A 20303-nucleotide genomic window follows, 5' to 3' on the forward strand; every position below is an offset into this window, starting at 1 on the left:
GAGGAAAAGGACCCATATATTAAAAAAATATTTATAGTAGCTCTTTTTGTGGTAGTAAAGAATTTGAAACTAAGGGGATGGATACCCATCCATCAGGGAATGGCTGAACAAATTATGGTATATAAATGTGATGGAATACTATTATGCAACAAGAATTTGAGAAATAGAGGCAGCTAGGTGATACAGAGGATAAAGCACTGACCCTGGATTCAGGAGGACCTGAGTTCAAATTTGGCCTCAGACACTTGACATTTACTAGCTGTGTGACCCTGGGCAAGTCACTTAACCCCCATTGCCCCGCAAAAAAACCCAACAACAACAACAACAACAACAAAACCCAAAACACAAGAATTGGAGAAGTAGAAATGTGAAGGTTTCAGTTACATGTACGGTTATACTAAATGGCAATATAAGATTAGGGAAGAGAGAGTAGTAGAATTTGGCTTCAGTATATAATACATGAAAAGACAGGTCCAATAATATTAGAAAGATAGATAGGTATCAGAATTTATTTCTTTTTAATAATATCTTATTTTTTCCCAGTAACATGTAAAAATAATTTTTAACATTCACTTTTTAAGTTTTGAATTCCAATATTTTTCCTTCCCTTCTTCCTTTCTTCCCTCCCTGAGATGCTGAGCAATTTATATGGGTAATACATGTGTAAACATGTAAAACATATTTCCATATTAGTCATATTGTGAAAGAAAACATAGACCCAAAGGTAAAAACCAAACACAATAAATGATTAAAAATTAATTGGAGATTAATTAACTTAGTCCTGAAGAAAGAATGGATCAAAGAACAAATCATGGGAAAAATTTATACTTTAATTAATGGTAATGAAAACAATGAGATAATGCACCTACATTTTTGGGACTGGCCAAAGCATTGTTTAGAGAAAAATTTAACTTTGAAAAATTTTATTTTATTTTCAGTCCAAATATGCTCCCTCTATTTCTTCTTTCCCTTCCTTCCTGCCTGCCTGCCTTCCTTTCTTTTCAAATATTCCATGCCAATCTATTTTACATCTATTATGCACTTAGTCATATTCTAATTTTTGTTAGAGTTATTTATGTACACTCTATCCTCCCTAATAGATGACAAGTTCCTTGAAGTAAGGGCCTCTGTCATTCTCCTAAGTATGTCCAATGATTGGACTATTTAACATAGTAGGTGCTCAATAAATGCTTGTTGAATTGAATTAAAAATTGTATTCAATTTAGAGTTTACTAGTTTATTGTTCATTTTATGTTCATTTTTTCATTTTTTCTAGCTGAATGAATTATTAGATCTTTAGTAGTGGTAATTTTTCTGTTTTTTTTTTATTTTTAGTATCCAAGAACATTAAGTCTGGAGGCATTTTCAATTATTATTGCTCAATTACTAGGTCATAATATGGGAATAGCTTATGATGATGTTGAAAGGTGTCACTGTTCAAGAGCTGTCTGCATAATGAACCCAGAAGCAGTGTAAGATGTTTTCTTTATCAAATATCTATCACAATAAGATTATATCTTTGTTTTCACATATAGGCATGCATATGTATGCATATACATATATCTGTGTGTGTGCGTATGTGTGTATCATCTAACATTTTAGCTGGGCAGAACTGATACTATTCATTAACAGTGTTGCCCAATCTTTTTGCTCCGCAAATCAAATTATATATAGTGGAAAAGATGTAGATAATTTATATGACTTCTTTGTGTGCCTTTTTGCAAAGTAATATACTTAGAGATGAACTTTTGGTCTAGTCACTAAATATGTCCTGAATTAAAAGGAACCGGCAGGCTTACCAGGCTGTTTGCAATACCATTTTATGGTATTACATACAAACACTACTATATTTACTTGCATAGTGGATGGCTGTATGTTTTATGTTCCTTGAGCTATATAAAATATAGAGATTTAACCCTTATATAAGAATACACTTGGGGCAGCTAGATGGTGCAGTGGATAGAGCACCGGCCCTGGAGTCAGGAGTACCTGAGTTCAAATCCGGCCTCAGACACTTAACACTTACTAGCTGTGTGACCCTGGGCAAGTCACTTAACCCCAATTGCCTCACTAAAACAACAACAACAACAAAACCCAAACAAACAAAAGAATACACTTAAGAACACCTAAATTAGAAGGACGAAAAATGTTGAGAAGGCACACTGTATATAACTGTAAAACCTTTATTAGGACTTAAAAAGTTGTTGGTGACAAAAAATGAGTCATGCATAAAAATCTTGATAATGACTCTTGTAATTTTTACCTACACAACATCTTTCATATATGTTTCCTTTACTCTACTAACGCAGCCTCTACTGAAGTTTGAGACTTTATCACCTACCTAGATTATTGAAATAGCCTCCTAATTAGTCTCCCTCTAACAAGGCTCTTCCTATTCCATCCATCTTCTGCACAGCTGCCAAAGTGTTTTTCTTAAAGCATAGGCATGACTGAATTCCCTTCTAAACCCTTTTCAATAAATTCCATTAGTTTATTGTTACCTCTGGGATTATATGTAAGCTTTTCTAATTGGCATTTGAAACTTGACAACTTGGCCCTATCTGGCCTTATTACACACTGCCCGCTTCCCAGCCTATTCTCCCTTCTCCCCCAACACTATATGTACTTGTCAGATTGGCTTTACTGTTCATACACATCAGACTATCTTCTTCATTGGCAAAGTTCTCTCCCCAGGCCCAGGCCTTTGTAGCAGTGGCAGCTGCTGTATTTTGAGTTGGTAAGCAGGCAGACACAACTATCAGTCACTTGTACTCCCCTCTCCCTTGCCTTTTTTGTGCACCCTTTGATATAAGCTGTTTTCTCCAACTACTCGCTTTCTGCCTCATCATTGGAAGAGAGAGTGTCTTCAAACAAAGATGCACGGAAACTATAATAGTGGGTGCCCACTTCAGCACCAGCTCATCCAGTTGCTACCTAGCAATTGCTATCTATTAGCCTGGAAACACCCTAGTAAAATTATTCCCCATACCCTGGGGAGTTGTTAAATGTATCAGTAACTATGCTTTTTTTACTCCAAATTCCTAATAAGGTATATTCCCTGGCAATTTTTTTTTTGGTGAGGCAGTTGGGATTAAGTGACTTGCCTAGGGTCACACAACTAGTAAGTGTTAAGTGTCTGAGACCGGATTTGAACTCAGGTCCTCCTGAATCCAGGGCTGGTGCTCTATCCACTGCGCTACCTAGCTGCCCCAATTATTACAGTTTTGACTCATTTCTTTCCTTTCCCAAGTGTTTTCAATCATCCTTTCTGCTATATTTGAACAATCACTCACACAGCTTAGCAAAAATGGGTAGTTAACAGCTTGATCACATTTGCCAGTTTAAGAGACAAAACAAATGTTTAAATATAGAAAGATAATCAAAATTTTAAGACACAAAGACAAACCTTTGGGTTGCACTGAATAAATACAGAAAGAGACTTCCAAGAGATTTAATGGGGGGAGAGAAATCCCCTTTATGAAGACCACTCCTACATATGTATTTTAAAGAGTCAAGTAAGTTTTCTAGGCAGCTACAAATGAGGGAAAAAGGAGGGAATTTACAGAAGACTTTATAAAGAAAGACAAGTTAAATGAAAGGTTCTTTATCAGTTTTGGTTATTTTAATGATCTCTTGGACACCAGCAGTGGATTGGCAAGGTAGTGGTATGAACCTGACTAGGCCATTTTCTATCTCACTGTCATCCTTGACTCCCCACTCTCACTAGTCCCACATATCCAATCCATTGCCAAATCTTGTTTCTACCTTAAAAAAACCATTGCTAGTATATATTTCCATTCTCCACTTACAAATCCCCAACCCTAGTTCAGGCCCTCATTCTTGCCTGGACTATTGAAATAGTCTTCGATCTGGTCTCCCTACTTCAAGTGTCTCCTCACTTCAATCCATCTTCCACTCAGCTGCCAAAGTAACTTTCCTAAAGTGTTGGTCTGACCATGTAGCCCTCTGAGAAGTGAGCACCAAGGACTCTTATTATCTTGAGTATTGTAATGATTGGAATGACGCCACCTACTGGAGACTTATTATAGGAAAGCTCCACCATGAGGAGAATGCCTCAGAGGGCAAGGCCATGCGGCTTTTCCTTGGTGTCAGGAAGTGACGTTTGCGCATGGGTACTGTCTATCAAGGCTACCAGCCAATCATTAACTTGAAGAGCCTCCCATTTTCTGGGGGGGACAGGAAGGAGGAAGGAGGGCCTGCGCGGAAAGCTCTGTCTTTTTTTGGTTCCTGACTTCACGGTGGTGGTGGTGGTGGCAGCAGAGGACTTCACAGGAAAATTGAGGAAAGATAGGATTGCCATGCTGTTGGAATTCTGTTCTCAATTTTTCTCTTTCTGTCTTTCAGTAAACCCTTAAAAACCTAAACTCTTTTATCAGTGATTTTAGTCAGTTTCCCCCAAAACTGGGGGAACAGATTAGAACCCACATTTAGAATCTTAAATTACACAGTATCAAATATAAACTTTTCTGATTGGCATTCAAAGCTCTTCAAAACCAGAGCCCTTTCTGTCTTTCTTATCTTACACATGACTATCCTCCATGTAATCCGTGATACAGATATAGATATATATCTATACACACATATCATATATATATAATATCTATACACATATCTATAGATATGTGTGTATAGATATCTATATAAAGATAATAAAGTATATGTATAAATATGTATATGTGTGTTTGTATCTATATCTTTCTTTCGATCTATCTATGCCATTTATATCCAACCAGAGCATGGTTGGAGGGCTTCCAACATCTTAGACACATCTTGTCTGGAAGATTTATAGAAGAACATAGACAAAAATCACAAAGGATGCAAAGGTGGGAATATGTTGTCTTTTTTCATGAAGGAAAGAGTACATACATTGGAAAAATCACCAATATGAAAAAGTAAAGGAGTTACTAGTTTGAAATATCTTCATAGGTCATAGGAATTTTAAAGAATGAACTTTATAAAAAAAAAGGAATATGAAATTTCTTGGTGAATTAAAGTTGAAGTCTCTTTCTATTAGGACATGTGGATACTATTGATCTGTACTTTACTTTCTGTTTCCAAAAATTTCTGAGTAATTTTCTTTTATAATTTCCTGAAGTATAGTATCCATGCTTGCAACAAGTTTTAATTCATAATGTTTGGGGGGAGATCTTTGTTGTTTATATTATCTTTGCTAGACCCATTTTCAAGAGAAATTGCTTTGGTTTATGGAAAATTAATGTTCTTTCAACCTTCTTATTTTAAAAAAATTTACTATCAGTTTTTCTTTTACCTCCATATCTCTGAATTACAAATTCTATGTTGTCTTTGTTTTTCCAAAAACCTCCATTTTATTATAATTTAGAATATAAGGGAAGGGAAAGAAGGAAATAAATGTTTATTAAATGCCTTGTTGTTTGTTCAGTCATTTCAGTTATGTCTGATTCTTCATGACCCTATTTGATTTTTTGTTTTTTGTTTTTTTTGGCATAGATACTGGAGTGGTTTGCCATTTACTTCTTTAAATAATTTTACAGATTAGGAAACTGAGCCAAACAGGGATAGGTGACTTCCCCAGGTTGACACAGCTAGTAATTTTCTGAGGCTGGATTTGAACTCAATTCTTCCTGACTCCAGGTCCAGAGCACTATCCACTGCACCACCCAGAAGCTCATGCTAAGTAATTTAAAGATATTTATTCATTTGATCCTCATAACAACCCTGTGAAGTAGCTGCTGCTATTATTCTCATTTTAAAGTCGGGAAAATTGAGGCAAACAGAAGTTAAGTGACTTGCCTCAGGTCACACGTCTAGTGTCTGTGATCTGATTTGAACTAGGGTCTTCCTGATTCCATGCCCAGTGCTTTATCCACTGCATCATCTAGCTGCCTTCTGGTAATACCATGCCCCCTTCATTTGTATTTTTTAATTATTATTTAACTTCAGGTTGCAAGGCCTTTTGTTTTTCTGAATAAATTTTGATATATTACAAAGCATCCTCTTTGTTATTTGGTTGATATACATATATATAAATTCATATATAAATATATGAATTAATTTAGAGACAATTGTTATTTTTATTATATTGATACAGATAAATCATGAATAGTAAATAGCTTTCCAAATATTTATCTCATTTCTTTTTTTTTTTCTTTTAGTGAGGCAATTGGGGTTAAGTGACTTGCCCAGGGTCACACAGCTAGTAAGTGTTAAGTGTCTGAGGCTGGATTTGAGCTCAGGTCCTCCTGACTCCAGGGCCGGTGCTCTATCCACTGCACCACCTAGCCGCCCCAATTTCTTCTTTTTTTTAACTTAAAAAGTTTCTATTTACACATTTTATTTTTGTCATTTATTTCCAAATATATTTAAAAGTTCAGTAAAACTAGTTTCTTCTGAATATGAAAGTCACTGAGTTTTTTTACACTCATAGTTCTCCACCTCTACCAAAAAAGAGTCTATCTTTTCCTTTCTTCAGGACCAAACATAGTCATTATTGTTATGTGATGTTCAGTTTCATTTTTTTCCTATTGTCCTTTCCATTTACCTTGTTGGAGTCATTGTCTATATTGTTTACCCTCAGTTCTCATTTTGTTTTTTATAAGCTCATAAAATTCTTTCCATGCTTTCTTGAATGATTCATAGTTATAATTTCTTAAAATACAGTTGCATCTCATTACATCCATGCACCACAATTTGTTTAGCTGTTTTTGGTTTGAAATTTTCTTTTATTTAGAATTTAAACTAAAAAAGAGCATTTTCATATACGTAGCAGGAAACAGAGACAGCATTCTATATAAAACTGTGAATCTTCATTTTACACAAATTCTATAGGTTACTTTCAAACTTTTTCTGATTGCGCTTCCTTCTGAACTGTGCATTTAAAAATGTTACTATGGTCGTCTTTTTTGTGTGTTAGTGTCATATCACTATTGCTAAATTATACTTTTTCTATAGTCTCTTTCTCCAATTAAAAACTGAGAGGAAAAAAAGAAGAGAAAAATCTCTTGTAACAAATAAGCATAGTTAAACAAATTTATGTGTCAATCACCTCTCTCTCAAGAGATCAATAACATACTTTAGCATAGGTCCTCTAGAAACATGATGGGTTATTGTATCGATCATTTCAAAATTATTTTTCTTTACAATGTTTTTGTTCTTCTATGAATTATTCTTTTGATTCTCTTTATTCTGGTTTAGTTTATACTACCCAGGAATCTCTGAAATTATTTTCATCATATCTTTGTTTTTTGTTTTGTTTTGTTTTTAGGGCAGTGAGGGTTAAGTGACTTGCCCAGGGTCACACAGCTAGTAAGTGTTAAGTGTCAGAGGCCGGATTTAAACTCAGGTACTCCTGAATCCAGGGCCAGCGCTTTATCCACTGCGCCACCTAGCTGCCCTCATCATATCTTAAGGCACAATAATACTCCATTCAGAAACGACAATCTATTCAGTTATTCCTCAGCTGCCTAAGAGGCAATCTTAGGCCCTTTTAAAGATGCTACATCTTTCTTTTATTCCCTTTTAATCTTCCCTTCAGGGTCTAGGAGTTTGTTTTGCTTGTGACTATTCTTTCCCTGGTATTAGCTTTCCTTTTAACCCTCCCTCCCTATCCCCACTTGTTTCTTTGTTGAGTTTTTTAATTTATACACCAAATTGTGATTGTTTTAAACACTGCTTTTTTTATTCCAGGGAAGAATTGAGGTTCATCTGATGACCACTATGTCCACACCTTCCTCCATGTTTATATACTCTTTGTCTCACATAGCAAATTCTACTTCATTCTTTTTTTATACAACATTGTATTCCTCCTTTTTACTCTTTCTTCTCTTTTCCCTCTTTAAATCCTCAGAAGAGAACAAGTCTACCTTTAGGGTGAACTGTCCTTCGTTTCTTTGTAAAAAGTGTGCATTCCTCCTTTCTTTTCCTTGTATAATTGTTCCAATAGATCTGGGCAGTTTTCATTTATTTCTTGAAATATACAATTTTCTTTTTGTTGTTAAATCATGATTTTTGTTTGCTTAATTGAGCTTTTGGGGAAACTATTTCTTATACAAGGTTTCCTATTTCTTCTCAGCAACCTATTCTTTGAATTCTTTCCTCCACAATTTTTATATCATGTCTTATTTTTTGATTCATGTTTTCTAGGTACTCATGTAATCCATTTTGAATATACATTTACTTCCTTTAAGTCTCTGTTAGCAGTCATTATGGAGTTATTAGCTCCTTCTATTGGGGAAATCTCCGAATTTATAACAATTTTTTTGTTAAAATGAATAATATTCTCTGGCAATTTGTACTATTCTATATTTTTCTTTTGGTTATGTCTTTGTTAGATTTGTCCAAAACTGAGAGAGGAACATTTCAATCTCCTGCCACTATTGCATTACTGTCAATATCCTGTAATTCAGTTAGTTTCCCCCCTTATACAGTTAGATATTGAGGCATTTGGAATATATGTTTGCTGTCTTTAGTTAATTTCAGCATAATGTAGTTTCCTTGTTTATCTTTTCTTATATTGCAAAGTTTTTGTTTTTTATTTGTCTATTATTTTTTTCAATGTCTTCAACAAGAAAGATGTAGGAACGTTCTCTAGTATCTATTTCAGTATCTTATTATTTCTGTGTTATGGTAGGCCCAATTCTTTTTGAAAGAGAGAGAGAACACCTGTTCTTTCAGAGTAAGGAAGCAGGAAAAAATTGAGAAAATATTAAATGAGAGGTTAGGACTAGATGATCTCTAATATTTCTCCCAAACATAAGACTATATTGCCCTTTAATTATAATGCATGCTTGTAAAATTTAAATTACTCATTTATTATTGAGATAGAACTATTCTGGTATGATAGAAATATACAGCAACACCATTTTCTAAATTGATGACAGATTTCAATGAATCCCCTATTCCTTAAAACATTTAATTATATTCAAATCTTTCCTCTCCCTCCAGTCTTGACATAATAGGTTTTAATTTGTTGTCATTCATTCTTGTATTTATATTGCTTCACATTTATTATACACTTGTTTTTTTGTTTTTTGTTTTATATTTTCTGTTTGTGGGAAAATAATGCGTTTGGGGGTGCCCAGAGGCCCAGCTGGAGAGGATAGTATTGAGATTGATTGGATTGACTTTGCTGATTAACTCACTTAAAGTTGACTTGATTGAAACCACACCTACCTGAGAGCCTGGCCCTCAGGGGGTGTGTTCTCTGCACTCTGACCTAGGGGCACATTCTGCTTATGGGCCACACTCAAGTCCAGTTAACCAATAGACTTGAATGATGCTAGCCAATTAGCTTTGAGCAGTGTGGAAGGGTTGCCTCTTCTCCAGACCCAGAGGAAGCTTCCACTCTTAGTGAGGCTCCTGGAGGTGCTTGTGGAGGAGGACTTGGAGGAAGAAACAGGCAAGGCTGAGCTCTTGGCTAGATAGACCTTTTCTTATCTTTCTGAGCCAAGTGTTCTCTGTTTACTAATATTTGGTATGTTTTAATAAATTCCTAATGTCCAAAACTGGTGCTAAAGCTTCTAATTTATAAGTAACAAATATATTAGAAACCCCAGCTAATTTTCCCTAAACTATTTTATTTACTATTTTATTAGGTTTATTAAGAAATTTATCAAATTTATTGGCTAGAATATATTCATCTGGTCACTTTTTCTTTTTTTTTTTTTTGCATTTGGCACCATACTTTGAAAATGAAGTAACTTCACTTTTTTATTATGCTGACCAAAATATTAAGTCCCTTTGTGAGTGATAGAGAATTTAGCAACATTTTAATGTCTGTTTGTAGAATCAATAGCAGCTGTAGTTTTTATATCCTCATGACTAATATACTTTCTGTAGTCATTATAGAAGTGAGTGGAATGAGGGGAACAATTTATATGATAATAGAGGTTTTCTTTTTATTACTTTCTTAATTGGGTGGGTTGGGGTGGTAAGGAAAAAGGGAGAGAATGTGGCTCTGAAAAGAAAAGAAAATTTAATTAAAAGAAAAAGAATGAGAGAGAAATTAAGAGATGGTCTGTAAGATGGCTTTTATAAATCACAGAGAGGAGTGGCTCTTCCGAAAAGAATCCATTTCTTTGAGTCCCAGCCACAAATCATCTTTAATTCCCCATAAATTATCATCAAGGTACTAGCAAACAAGCCTGTATACCATGGAATATGTCTCTCAGGTGTCTCCAAGCCAAGGCCCATGTCCTTTAATCTTATCAGATTGATAGGGTTCTGACCCACAGGAATTTACATCAACAGCCTTCTCATTATGAAAGTTCTCTTTTTCCCATGTGGACAATATCCCTACACCCCTGCAGGCCCTTTCTCTCATTGGTGAATTTCTCCCAGAAGCTCTATTTTGAGGAATGACCCAGGCCATCCATCCTTCATCTTCTCTTGGTTCCACTTCTGACTCTCAGGACTTCATCATGCTACCCTCACATTTGTGTCTTCCCCTCCCCCAGGTCCCTGCTTTTCATCCCCCTTTTATTTTTTGCATTCCTCCATTATAATGTAGACTCTGTAAGGGAAGTGATTATTTTTTGCCTTTCTTTGTATCCGCAGTACTTAGCACAGTCACTAGCACAGAGTAAATGCTTGTTGATTTGGTGGAGCAATTCATCAAACTGAGGATCAAGGACTCACCTGATCAACCACTCTTAACTTACACTTATGATTGTTTATATCTCTTATCAAAAAAAGTATTCTTGGAAATAAAATAAACCCACATAAATCAGCAGCATTTCTATATACAACCAACAAAACGAGCAGGAAGAAATAGAGGAATTCCATTTAAAATAACTTAAGACACTATAAAATACTTGGGAGTTTATCTATCTACAAATCCAGAGATTATATGAACTCAATTACAAAACACTACTTACAAAAATAAATACACATCTAAAAACTGGAGAAATATTAATTGTTAATGGGTAATCTGAGCCAGTATAATAAAAATGACAACTATAGCTAAGTTAATTTACTTAGTCAGTGCTGTACCAACCAAGCTACCAAGGAATTATTTTATGAAACTATTTATAGCAGCTATTGTTGTAGTGGAAAAGAATTGGAAATTGAGGGGATGCCCATCATTTAGGGAATGAATGAATTGTGGCAAATGATTGTAATGGAATATTATTGTACTGTAAGAAATGACAAGCAGGATGCTTTCAGAAAAACTTGGGAAGACTTATATGAACTGATGCAAAGTGAAATGAGCAGAACCAGAAGAACATTCTACACAGTTGCAACAATATTTTAAGAATGGTAAACTCTGAAACACTTATCTACTCTGGTCAGTACAATGATCCAAGACCATTTTAAAGGAACCATGATGAAAAATACTGTCTACGTCCAGAGAGAAGAATTGATAAATTCTGAATGCAGATTGAAGCATAAGTCTTTTTAAGTATTTTATTATTTTCCAGTTACATATAAGGATCGTTTTCAACATTTGTTTTCACAGTATTTCTAGTTTCAAATTTTTCCTCACACCCTGCCTTCCCTCCCTGCTTCCCAAGACAGAAAGCAGTCTGATATAGGTTGTATATGTACAATCACATTAAACGTATTTCTACATTAATCATCTTGTGAAAGAAGAATCAGAGAACAAGGGAGAAACCAAAAAAAAGAAGGAAAAAAACAATCCGGGGCAGCTAGGTGGCGCAGTGGATAAAGCACAAGCTCTGGATTCAGGAGTACCTGAGTTCAAATCCGGCCTCAGACACTTGACATGCACTAGCTGTGTGACCCTGGGCAAGTCACTTAACCCCCATAGTCCCGCAAAAAAAAAAAAAGAAAAGAAAAGAAAAGAAAAAGAAAACAGACAAAAAAATTGAGAAAAATAAATAAAGTAAAAATAATTAGGGGCAGCTAGGTGGCGCAGTGGATAGAGCACCAGCCCTGGAGTCAGGAGGACCCGAGTTCAAATCCGGCCTCAGACGCTTAACACTTACTAGCTGTGTGACCCTGGGCAAGTCACTTAACCCCAATTGCCTCACTAAAAAAAAAAAGGAAAAAAAAATCCAAAAGTAGAAACAGTATGGTTCAACCTGAATTCATAATTCACAGTTCTTTTTTCTGGATGTTAAGAACATTTTCTATCATGAGTTCTTTGAAACTGTTTTGGATCATTGCACTGCTGAAAAAAGCCAAATCTATCACCATTGTTCATCACACAATATTGCTGTTACTGTGTACAATGTTCTCTTGGTTCTGCTCCTCTCAGTCAGCATCAGTTCATGTAAGTCCTTCCTGGTTTCTCTGAACTCCTCCTGCTCATCCTTTCTTACAGAACAATAGTATTCCATTATATTCATATACCACAACTTGTTTAACCATTCCCCTATTTAGCATTCCCTTAATTTCCAATTCTGGAAGTATAAGTTTTTAAAGTTGCTTTTTTTCCTTTTTCTTTTTGATCTGTTTCCTTTTGTACCATGGCTTATATGGAAATATTTTTTGTGTGACTTCACATGTATAATTAATATATTGCTTAGAATTTGGAACTCAATTTTTTTTGGGGGTGGGCAGTGAGGGTTAAGTGACTCGCTCAAGGCCACACAGCCAGTAAGTGTCAAGTGTCCAAGGCTGGATTTGAACTCAGGCCTCCTGAATCCAGGGGGAATTTTTAAAAAATAAATGTTAGAAAAAATTTTACATGTAATTCAAACATTTTTAATGAAACAAATAAAACTATTAAAAATAAAATTTCTGAAAATGCTTTATATAACTATTGATTAGAGAAATGCAAATTAAAACAACTCTGAGGTACCACCTCAAATGTAACAGATTGGCTAATATGACAGAAAAGGAAAGCGATAAATGTTGGAGAAGATGTGGGAAAAATGGAACTTTAATGTATTATTGGTGGAGTTGTAAACTGATCCGACCATTTTGGAGAGCAATTTGCAACTATGCCAGAGGGAAATCAAACTCTGCATACCCTTTGACCGAGCTACCACTACTAGTCTACATCCAGAAGAGGTCTTTAAAAAGGGAAAAGGACCTACATGTATGAAAAAGTTTATAGCAGCTTTTTTTGTGTGTGTAGGGTGGCAAAGAATTGGAAACTAAGGAAATGCCCATCAATTAGGGAATGGCTGAACAAGTTGTGCCATATGAATGCAATGGAATACTATTGTGCTATAAGAAATGATGAGCCAGCAGATTTCAGAAAAACCTGGAAAGACTTACATGAACTGATACTGAGTGAAGTGAACAGAACCAGGAGAACATTGTACACAGTAACAGCAATGTTATGCAATACTCAACTGTGATAGACTTAGCTTTTCTCATCAATACAATGCTCCAAGACAGTTCTAAAAGACTCACGATGGAAAATGGGATCTATATACAGAGAAAGAACTATGGAATCTGAATGCAAATTGAAGCGTACTATTTGCACCTTTTTTGTGGTTTTCTAAACCTCTTGTTCTATTTCTTCTTTCTCAACATAAATAATGTAGAAATATGTTTCATATGATTTCACACGTATAACCTCTATTAGATTGTCATCTTGGAGAAGGGGAAGTGGAGAAGGGGGAGAAAGAAATTTAGAGCTCAAAATTTTATAAAAATTAATTTTGAAAATTAAAAAAATACTTTTCACACAAATAAAGTCAGATCTAAATAAAAAATTCTAAGGAAAAAAGTAGTATTCCTTTGTTCCATAATTGCAGTGAATTTTGGTATAAATCATTTTAGCTTGGGTAACAACTAAATTCCTTTGGAATTAAGAACCAATACTTCTTGTTTTATAATTATTAGTTTTCATTAATTTTTTTATAAATAGATCTTAGGATTTATAGGAAGTGATATAGAGATTATCTAGTACATCACCTCAGTTTGCATATAGGAAACTTTAAAAATTAGCCTAAAAAATTAACGGTATTCTTATAATATTCAACCTTGTGCAGTTCAAGCCATTGTACAGTTAGAAGTTTCCCTCTTCTGTACTTCTTGGCAAATTTGGCATAACAAAATTGAGCATGAACTATACATTATAGATTCTGTAACATTATGTTTTAGGGAAAAATGTATGGACTATATTTAAAGAAAAAAAACCTGATGATCCAATTTATTTTTAGGAAGGCCAATGGTGTGAAGGTATTTAGTACCTGTAGTATTGCAGACTTTAAGAATTTTATATCAACAAAAAAAGCTGAGTGTCTTCAGAATCGACCACACTTAGATCCATCTTACAGGACATCCACTTGTGGCAATGGCATCCTGGAAATTGGTGAAGAATGTGACTGTGGCTCTGATCAAGTGAGTGATGAATATTAGTAATTTAAAAAAAAATTATGCTTCCTTTCTTTATTCTTTCTATAGTGCCCTCAGTTAGTAAACATTGATGAAATGCCTATTTGCCAGGAACTGTGCTGGGGATAGAAATATGAAAAAAGAAAGAGTGTCTCAGCTCTCAAAGAGCTTACAATTATAATGAGGTAAAACAAATTGCCAAAGGAAGCTGAAAAGAGGTGGCATAATGGGATACAGATGTAACTAACATGGGGGAATAATGGAGGAATCAGTCAGAAAAGTTGCAAAGTAGCACAGGTGAGATTGTGAGAAATGAGAGGATGTCTGAGCAGGGGAATCTCTACTTTGATGGCGGTTTGGACTTCATGACCACACCTTTTCTCTAGACAGAGGGTAGTGATGAGGTAGAATTCCAAGGCTGATGTGATCTTACAGATCTTACAATCCAAAATAAACATTATTTATAGGAAAATATATGAAAAATATGAATAGTTCATGTATACATACCATTATTTGATATACAAAATACTTTTCTCCTGGCATAGTAAAAGAATCATTAGCCATATTTGACAGATGAAGAAACTTAATAAGGATTAGTGGCTTCTGCACAGTTCTATGGCTTGTAGAAGTGTCTACAAACTTAAAACCAAGCCTTTTGTTTCTAATCTAAGCCTGTTCAGTGTGCCATACTGCCTTTCAGCTTGTCTTGTGGGAAATGTCTGTGTTACCTTTTCTCCCTTGCCTGTTAACTTATCTTGATAGCCATATATGTGCACAGGAATATAAGAAGATAATTTTAGTAATCCCTGTAGGAAGAAATATGGGGTTTCTTAATGCCTCATAACTCTTCCACCTACAATTCCTCAGCCAGAGTAGTAGAAATGAGGGGAAATCGCTATAAGAAAAGACTGAAGCTCCAATGAGCTCAGAAAATTGTAAAAAATAGCATTTTGTAGAATCAATCAATAAACAAGTAGTTATTAAGTGCCTACTATGTGCCAGGCACTGGGAATATAAGTACGAAGAATGACACAGGCCCTATTCATGAGAAGCCTGGAACATACACAAACGGTAGGAACCTATACAAATATATACATCATAAACACAAAATCAAAAAATGCAAATATATGCTAAGAACCTAAATACAAGAGAGTTTGGGAGAGAACTTGCAGTTGGAGGATCAAGAAAGGCTTCTTGTAGAAGATAGTTCCTAGGGGGCAGCTAGGTGGTGCAGTGGATAAAGCACCAGCTCTGAATTCAGGAGGACCTGAGTTCAAATCCAGATTCAGACACTTGACACTAGCTGTGGGACCTTGTGCAAGTCACTTAACCCTCATTGCCCTGCAAAAAAAATGAAGAAGAAGAAGATAATTACTGAGCTGCATATGAAAGGAAGAGAGGACCTCTATAAATGGATCTGGAATGATTGTGGGCCAGGGAAAAGACACAGAGATTGAAGATAGAGTATTGTTCATCAACAGTACAAAGACTAGATTGGCTGGATCACAGATTGTGGGAGGGGAGTAATGTGTAATGATACTAGAAAGATAGGTTGAGGCCAGATCATGAAGAGCTTTCAAGTCCAAACAGAGGAGTTTATATCTGAGGCAATAGGAGATGAACAGAGTTTATTGATCAGGGGAAATCACTTAAAGAAATTTACTTTTACATGGACTGGAGTGGTGACAGACTTGAGACAGAGAGGTCAGTTATAAAGCTATTGTATTAATTTAGGTGAGTGGTTATAAAGATGTGAACTATGGCATTAGTTGTGAGTGGAGGAAAACAAACAGATGTGAGAGATGTTTTGAATGTAGAAGCAGCAAGATTTGTCAATTGATTAGTAGGTAGGGTGAGGGAGAGTGAGTCATCTAGGATAACATGGGTATTATGAACCAGAGACACTAAAAGAACGGTGATGCCTCCAATTGAAATTGTTGTTCTTTGTCCTTTGTTTTCGAAGAGGACCATGACATCAGGGTGATGTCATGACTTGCACTGAATTGGATTTAAGTGAGGGAGGGCTGTGCAAGGTCACCAACCTCACTCTCTCCTCTAGAGCTATCTGGGTCCAGTGGCAAGATATACATCAGGATGACTGGAGATGGCCCCAGATTTGTTAAGGCCATTGGGATTAAATGTCTTGCTCAGACAGCTAGTAAGTATCTGAGGTGAAATTCGAATTCAGGCCCTCTTGACTCTATAGCCAGTGTTCTATCTACTGTCCCCTTCAATAGAGATAAAGGAGTTTAGAAGAGGCGGAAGGGTTTGAGGGAAGTAGGAGTGTTGAATTCAGTTTTAGATATGCTGAATTTAAGACATCTGTAGGACATCCAGTTTGAAATGTATATTAAGCAAATTGTGATGTAGAACTGAAGATTAAAGGAGAGGCTAGAGCTAGATATTTGGATCTTTGAGTTATATAGAAATGATAGTTTCCATTGGAACTAATGAGATATGAGAGAGAGAGAGAGAGAGAGAGAGAGAGAGAGAGAGAGAGAGAGAGAGAGAGAGAGAGAGAGAGAAAGAATACAGAGGGAGACAAGGGCCCAGGACATAATGTGAAAGATGAGCCAGTAAAGGAGAATGAGAATGCTCAATTAGAGAGGTAGGAAGCAACCCAAGAGAAAGTAGAGTCAGGAAAACCTAGAGAGAAGAGAATGTTCCATAAAAGATGGTGGTCAGGGCAGCTAGGTGGCACCATGGATAGAGCACCAGCCCTGGAGTCAGGAGGACCTGAGTTCAAATCTGGCTTCAAACACTTAACACTTACTAGCTGTGTGACCCTGGGCAAGTCACTTAACCCCAATTGCCTCACCAAAAAAAAGAAAAAAAGATGGTGGTCAACAATGTCAAATACAGCAGAAGGATTAAGAGGAATGAAAACTGCAAGAAGACCATCAGATTTGAGAACTGAGAAATCATTAGTAACTTTAGAGAGAGGAGTTTTAGCTAAATGATGATGTCAGAAGCCAAATTGCAAAGTGGCAGGACAGAAAGTACAGGCAACAAATGTAGATAACTTAAGAGAAGGGAAGCTTTTGTTTTGTTTTGGACAACAGAGACTTAAGTATGTTTGAAGGAAGTGGGGAAGGAATAGGTTTGTTGGGAGAGGTTTGAGATTTTGGCAGGGGTGGATTGGGGGAGGGAATGGTGCTAGATGATACAGTCCACTCAAGAAAACTGGAAAGGATGGAGTAAAATACATATGTAGAAGGGTTGACTTTGGCAAGGAAAAGGGCAAACTTTTTGTCAGAGGTTTGGGAAAAGGAACAGAGAAGAGATAAACAATGTCAAAAGTTTTTGAGATGAAAAGTGTGAGAGAAGAGGGAACTCATGATAAATGGCCTCAGTGTTTTTTAAAACGAAGTAAAAACCAACATCCTCAGATGAGAGAGGGGGAAGAGGAAAGAGTGTAGGGGACTTAAGGAAATTGTTCAATAAATCTTGAATAACTGAGGAAGTAGCTATGCTAAGTGCAAAAGAGGTAAGAGAGAGTTCCTGCTCTTGAGGATTTTAAAGTCTAATTAGGGAGACAACATTCAAACAACAATGTAGAAACATGCTATATGTTGAATAAGTTATAAATAATCAATAGTGAAAAGGCACTAAAATTAAGGGAGGTCCAGAAAGGTTACTTATAGAAGGTGAGCTTTAAGCTGGGACTTGGAGGAAGCAAGAAAGATAGAAGACAAACATAAGAAGGGAACACATTCTAGGAATGGGGGAAAGCTCATGAAAATGCCTAAAGTTAGGAAATATGGAATGACTTATTTAAGAAACATCAAGGAAGTCAAAGCTACTGGATTATAGAGTACATGGTAGGGTATAAAGTATAAGGAGACTAGAAAGGTAGGAGGTCAGGTTATGAAGAGCTTTGAACTCCAAAGAAAGACTTTTATATTTTATCTTGGAGGTGACAGGGCCATTAGAGTTTACTGAGTGGAGATGAGGGGAATATTGATATGGTCAGACCTGTACTTTCGGAAGATCAATGATAGCTGAGTGGAGTATGGACTGGAAAGGGGAGAAATTTGTGACAGAGTACCCAGCTGTCCATTGTAATAATCCAGGTATGAGCCAATGAATGCTGGCACCAGGGCTATCACAGTGTCAGAGAAAAGAAGGAGGCATATGCAAGAGATGTTATGAAAGTAAAATGGATAGATCTCAGCAATAAATTGGATATGGAGAATTCTACAGGGTTGGAGCCAAGATGGTGGAGGAAAAGCAGTAAGCTCTCAGAGCTCCTCAGACAATCACACCAAAAAACTCCAAATAATGCCATAAGACAATTCCTAGAGCAGCAGAACTCACAGAAGGGTGGGATGAAACTATTTTCCAGTCAAAGATGACTTAGAAGTTCTGTAGGAGGGATCTGCTGTACTGGGGTGGGAGTGGAGCCCAACCCCACAGTCATACTTGGGCCATCCCCAGGTAGGCCATGCTATAGAAACTTATCCCCAAGCCTCTGAATCAGCTGCAGTGCTGGTGTCTTCTGGAACTAAGCTCATGGTCTGGTGAGAGGGCTGAGTGGTTGGCCGGGGGAAGCTGCTGGAGCTGAGGTAGAATTCAGTTCTACCCCAGTAGAGAACCAGGAAGAAATCTTGAGTGGCAGTTCCAGGTGGGGGAGGGGTGCAGGCTCGCTGGAGCTATTAACCAAGCAAATCAAAATTTTGTTTCCTGGTTGGATAGCAAGTAGGCTTGGGGTTATTTACAGACCAGAGCACAGGCCAGGTGATTGAAGAACCTGCTCCTCCTTAGATTGTATCACCTTGGACTCCCTGAAGCTTGGGACAGTGCAGCCTGGAAGCAGTGCCCCACTTTAAGAAGGAGTTAAAAGTCAAGAAATAGGTGGGTAAGATGAGAAGACAGAGAAAGATCCAGACCATAGAAAGTTTCTTTAGTGACAAGGAAGATCGAAGTACACCCTCAGAAGAGGATAGCAACATCAGGGCGCATACATTCAAAGCTTCTAAGAAAAATATACATTGGTCTCAGGCTACAGAGGCACTCAAAAATAACTTTGAAGATAAAATTAGAGAGGTAGAGGAAAAAATGAGAGTGATACAGTAAAGAAAAGAGAAAAAAGTCAACAGCTTGAAAAGCCAAATGGAAAAGCTCTCTGAAGAAAATAATTGCCTAAGAATTAGGATTGAACAAATGGACGCTAGTGATTTTATGAGAAACCAAGACACAATAAAGCAAATCCAAATGAATAAAAAAATAGAGGGCAATGTGAAATATCTTCTGGGAAAAACTGCTGACCTGGAAAATAGGTCCAGGAGAGAAAATTTGAAAATTATTGGTCTACCTGAAAACCATGATCAAGGAAAGAGCTTAGACATCATCTTCCAAGATATCCTCAGGGAAAATTGCCCTGATATTCTAGAAACAGAAGGTAAAATAGAAATTGAAAGAATCAACTGATCACCTCCTGAAAGAGATCCCAAAATGAAAACTTCCAGGAATATTATAGCCCAATTCCAGAGTTCCCAAGTCAAGGAGAAAATATTGCAAGCAACCAGAAAGAAAGAATTCAAGTACTGTGGAGCCACAGTCAGGATAGCAGCTTCTACATTAAAGGATTGGAGTGCACAGAATATGATATTCTGGAGGGAAAAGGAATTGGGATTACAACTAAGAATCATCTACCCAGCAAAACTGAATATAATCTTTCAGGGGAAAAATAAGACTTCATTGAAAAAGATGACTTTCAGGTACTCTTGATGAAAAGACCTGAACTGAATAGAAAATTTGACTTTCAAATGCAAAACCCATAAAAAGGTAAACAGGAAAAAGAAATCATGAGGGATGTTAAAAGGGTAAACTTTATATTCCCACATGGGAATAAGAAATTTCATAAGAACTTTCTTAGTATTAGGGCAGATGATAGCAATAAATTTAGATAGAAGACACAGGTAGGAATTGATTATGAATGTAAAGCATTTATTTTTTTGTGTGTGTGGGGAGGGGTGGTTAGGGTTGGGTGACATGCCTGGGGTCATGGAGTTGGTGAGTGTCTTGTGTCTGAGGCCGGATTTGGCCTT

At 36.4% G+C, this 20303-nt stretch overlaps 1 protein-coding gene across 1 annotated transcript in view; it reads left to right on the forward strand.

Annotated features, from left to right (window-relative positions):
- Positions 1-20303, forward strand: part of LOC122739252 (disintegrin and metalloproteinase domain-containing protein 2-like) — a 117977-nt gene that overhangs the window by 64038 nt on the left and 33636 nt on the right. The window contains exons 14-15 of the mRNA XM_043981060.1: positions 1336-1472; positions 14079-14259. Coding sequence (XP_043836995.1) covers positions 1336-1472; positions 14079-14259 — 318 coding nt within the window. The remainder of the gene's footprint in view (positions 1-1335; positions 1473-14078; positions 14260-20303) is intronic.

This window comes from Dromiciops gliroides, chromosome 2 (assembly GCF_019393635.1).
Source record: "Dromiciops gliroides isolate mDroGli1 chromosome 2, mDroGli1.pri, whole genome shotgun sequence".
Taxonomy (NCBI): Eukaryota; Metazoa; Chordata; class Mammalia; order Microbiotheria; family Microbiotheriidae; genus Dromiciops; species Dromiciops gliroides.